The 3,214-nt window shown below is 47.6% G+C and overlaps 1 protein-coding gene across 1 annotated transcript in view; it reads left to right on the top strand.

The window, feature by feature from the left end:
- Positions 1-3,214, top strand: part of PITPNM2 (phosphatidylinositol transfer protein membrane associated 2) — an 84,420-nt gene that overhangs the window by 75,584 nt on the left and 5,622 nt on the right. The window contains 1 exon segment of the mRNA XM_035898545.1: positions 2,832-2,948. Coding sequence (XP_035754438.1) covers positions 2,832-2,948 — 117 coding nt within the window.

Below are 3,214 nucleotides of genomic sequence, written 5' to 3'. Positions count from 1 at the left end.
CCTTGGGCTGAAAAATATTTTGGGCTCTTTGTTTTTTGTACTGCACTTCCCATAACTATCGATGTATAGAGATGAAAAAATACCCTTTGCCACTGCAGATCCATTTTTTCCCTTTCTATTTGTTTCTCACCTGTGTGCGAGCAGAGCTGCACACATGCAAACTTTATGGACATGTGCTGTCACACCTGGTTAGCTTGGGTCTGGGTTTTATCATCAGAGCAGGTTTCACATGGGCTTGCTAGGGAGCCATGGAGTGAGCCCAGGGCCATTTCCTATCGGATCGCAGTGGCAGAAGTTGGTGGCATTTGTTCCTGGAAGTGAGCTGTTCTCTCTGTGTGCCAGTTTGGATCTCAAGTCTGAAACTTAAAGGAAACTTCTCAATGTACAAATAAAAATAGCACCAAATATGATAAAACCGAAGGAGAAGTTTTGTATGAATTTGATGTGAGTTGATAGGCAGGGTTGGGCTCTCTGTTTTGGCTTTCTAAGTTGTGGTCTCATCTAGGAAGTCAGACCATCATCACCGCATTGGGATTTTAGCCTTCATTCCTCCAGTACAAAGCATTTCTCCTGGGGCTAGGTAAATGGGGATTGCTGGTGTCTGGAGTCTGACATCTCAGACTCTTATCAGCCCACATTTGGCCTGAGATTTAAATTTACTGTTTAAAATGTGGTTTTCCTAAAAAAAAAAAAAAAAAAAAAAAAAAAATTTCCTTCAGTTCCTTGGGGATGAGGGGGAGTTATTTGCCTTACAAAGTATGAACCCCACAAGGAACGTTACTTAGAGCGCGGAACTGGAAAAAACAAAACTCAAAGCAACTCTGTGGATTGTGTTGCCTACTTCGGCACTTGGGTTTGCTTTGTGTTAGCTCAGCTGTTAAGCCGTCCCCATTCTCTTCCAGCCTCCTCGACTGCAGCTGTCAATTATTTATGATTCTCTTGGCAAACTTTCTTTTAGTGCTATCTCCCAAATAGTGTGGGAACCATAAACAACAGAGATGTCAGTGCTGGTGGCAGCTGAGCGGTAGCGATAATCCAGTGAAACCCTTTCTTCCTGGGCTGTATCTAGCCCAGTGAGACATCTCTGTGCTTGCACACACCTTGTTGGATCAGCTGCTGTGAAACCCCAGCCCCACATTGAACTCAGCCTAACGGGGCTGAAGAGAGAGACCGACCCATAATTGTGCGTGAGTGAGAACAGTCACGACAGTCTCGTGCACAAAACGCTCTACTCAAAAAATAGCCAATTACTTAGGATTCAGCCCAGACCTGGGTCTGCAGCACAGTGTGATGCTTCATATCTTATGGCTTGAGGTCCCTCTTCGTCCATTCAAAGCCTGCTGGTGGCTGCCTGGGTAGTCTGGCATCCTCCTTTCCCGGCGCCTGTCTCTACTCACTTGTCTCTGTCTTGAGACTGGGATTTTTCTCATTCCCTATCTTCTTGCAGTCCTTCCAGAGCACCATGCCACTTCTTCCCCTAATAAGGACTTGTTTCTAATTGTCTTTGAAAGTTATCTCTGGACAAAATGTAAAAGTAAGCTGTTGAATAGTTTTAGCCTCCAAAGATAAAAGCTTGTTAAAACAAGCCCAAATAGGACTCAAAATAGATGCCCAATTTAAATAATTTTCAGTAAAACTTGTTGTTTTGTTTACCTTGGACTTCCATGAACTCCCTCCCCAGCAAGCTCATCCTCCCAGGGGTCCTTTTTCCATTTCCCTGGAAGAAAAACAGCTTCAGCTCTGCAAAGCGAGCTGGCCTAGGTCAGACCGCTACAGCCTGGGTCAGCTGGAGAGCTGCTGACCACAGAAAATATGTTTGAGACCTTGTAAAAGAGCCTACATTTAATAGGCTCCTTAATTTTTTGGAGGGGACAGCGTCACTGAGGACTACTGCTGGTTTCAGAGTTCTCTGTGCAGGATGACCTCCCAGTCTTACAGCAGTCTTTGAGATGTCTCCTTACTTTTGAGGTCTGTGGTGTTATTCTTCCCTTTCCCTTCTAGAGCTTAAGAGCACTCTAGGGAGGATCTAATCCTGCTTTTCCATCCCTGCCCATGCCCTGGTGACAGGCAGGAATTGCCTCCAGAGGCTGTCTGGTGGGCATCACCTTCAGCCTCTGATCCTTGCTCTGGTGCAGTGACATCCCACCAGCACAAACGCCTTGAGCTCTGTCAGTCTCAGAGACGAGGTCAGGATGGACAGACGCCCTGAGCACTGCTTTGCGTGTGGTCAAGCCAGACCCCTGTGTGCCTCCAACAGGGTCAAACCAATAGTTTTGTCTCGTCTTAAAATGAGAGGGTCAAAAGCTGTGGGACAGGAGCAGTCTAAAATGTGTTTAAATAGAAATAAGAAATGAGCTGAAGGAATGGCACCTGTCAGCATGAGGCTGGTCAGAGCAGCCGGTGCTGGATCTGTTGTGGGAACAGCAGAAAATGTGCATTTAAAGGAGACCGGCCCCTTGCAGGCAGTGGGAAGAGTCTAATGAGCAGCTTGAAGAAGGGCAGACACCTAAGTGCAGAGCTTATCCTGCTGTGTTTGAGTCAGTTTTGTACCTCCTGACAATTGAAATAAGCTGCATCCCAGCTGGGATTAAGTCAGCGCTGGCTGCAGGCTTTGCTAGTTCAGAAGAGACCACTTGTCCTTGCAATTAAGGGAGCAGCCTGTAAAACCTGCAAGCTGACAAGCCAAACACCCAGCAGGCAAACTCAGGCTGCCTCTGTCCAGGCATTGCCCTTGCTCAACGCTGGCTCGGGAGATGCAGAACAGTGTGGGCAGGAGGAGGGGGGTCACTGCACAAGAGGCTGATGTGTCAGTGGGATCTTTCTTCCCACAGGTGATGAGGCACGAGAACTCGAGTGTTTTGGAGCTGGATGGGAAGGAGGTGTCTGTCTTCACCCCCTCCAAGCCCCGTGAGAAGTGGCTCCGCAAGAGGACGCATGTGAAGCTCCGGGTAAGGGTGTTTTGGGGCTGTGGCAGGGGGAAGTGCTGTCGTGTAGAGGGGTTTCAATTTGGGCTGCAAGAACAGCACTGAAGGCAGCCAGCGTGGGCACGGCTATTTCTGTCCATGGCAGAGACAGAGGATCACATTGCACTGCTGGTATATATTAGTGATTATATCCTACCCATGTAGTTGTGAAAGAGCAACTCAAAAGATCTGTACCAGCAAGGTCTCCTCTTGGCCTCAAGTCTATGTAAAATACAGAAAGTGTTGGCTGT

This window comes from Egretta garzetta, unplaced genomic scaffold (assembly GCF_000687185.1).
Source record: "Egretta garzetta isolate BGI_Z169 unplaced genomic scaffold, ASM68718v1 scaffold447, whole genome shotgun sequence".
Taxonomy (NCBI): domain Eukaryota; kingdom Metazoa; phylum Chordata; class Aves; order Pelecaniformes; family Ardeidae; genus Egretta; species Egretta garzetta.
The sequence above is the reverse complement of the archived record's forward strand: the minus strand, read 5'-3'. Positions and strand labels throughout refer to the sequence as shown.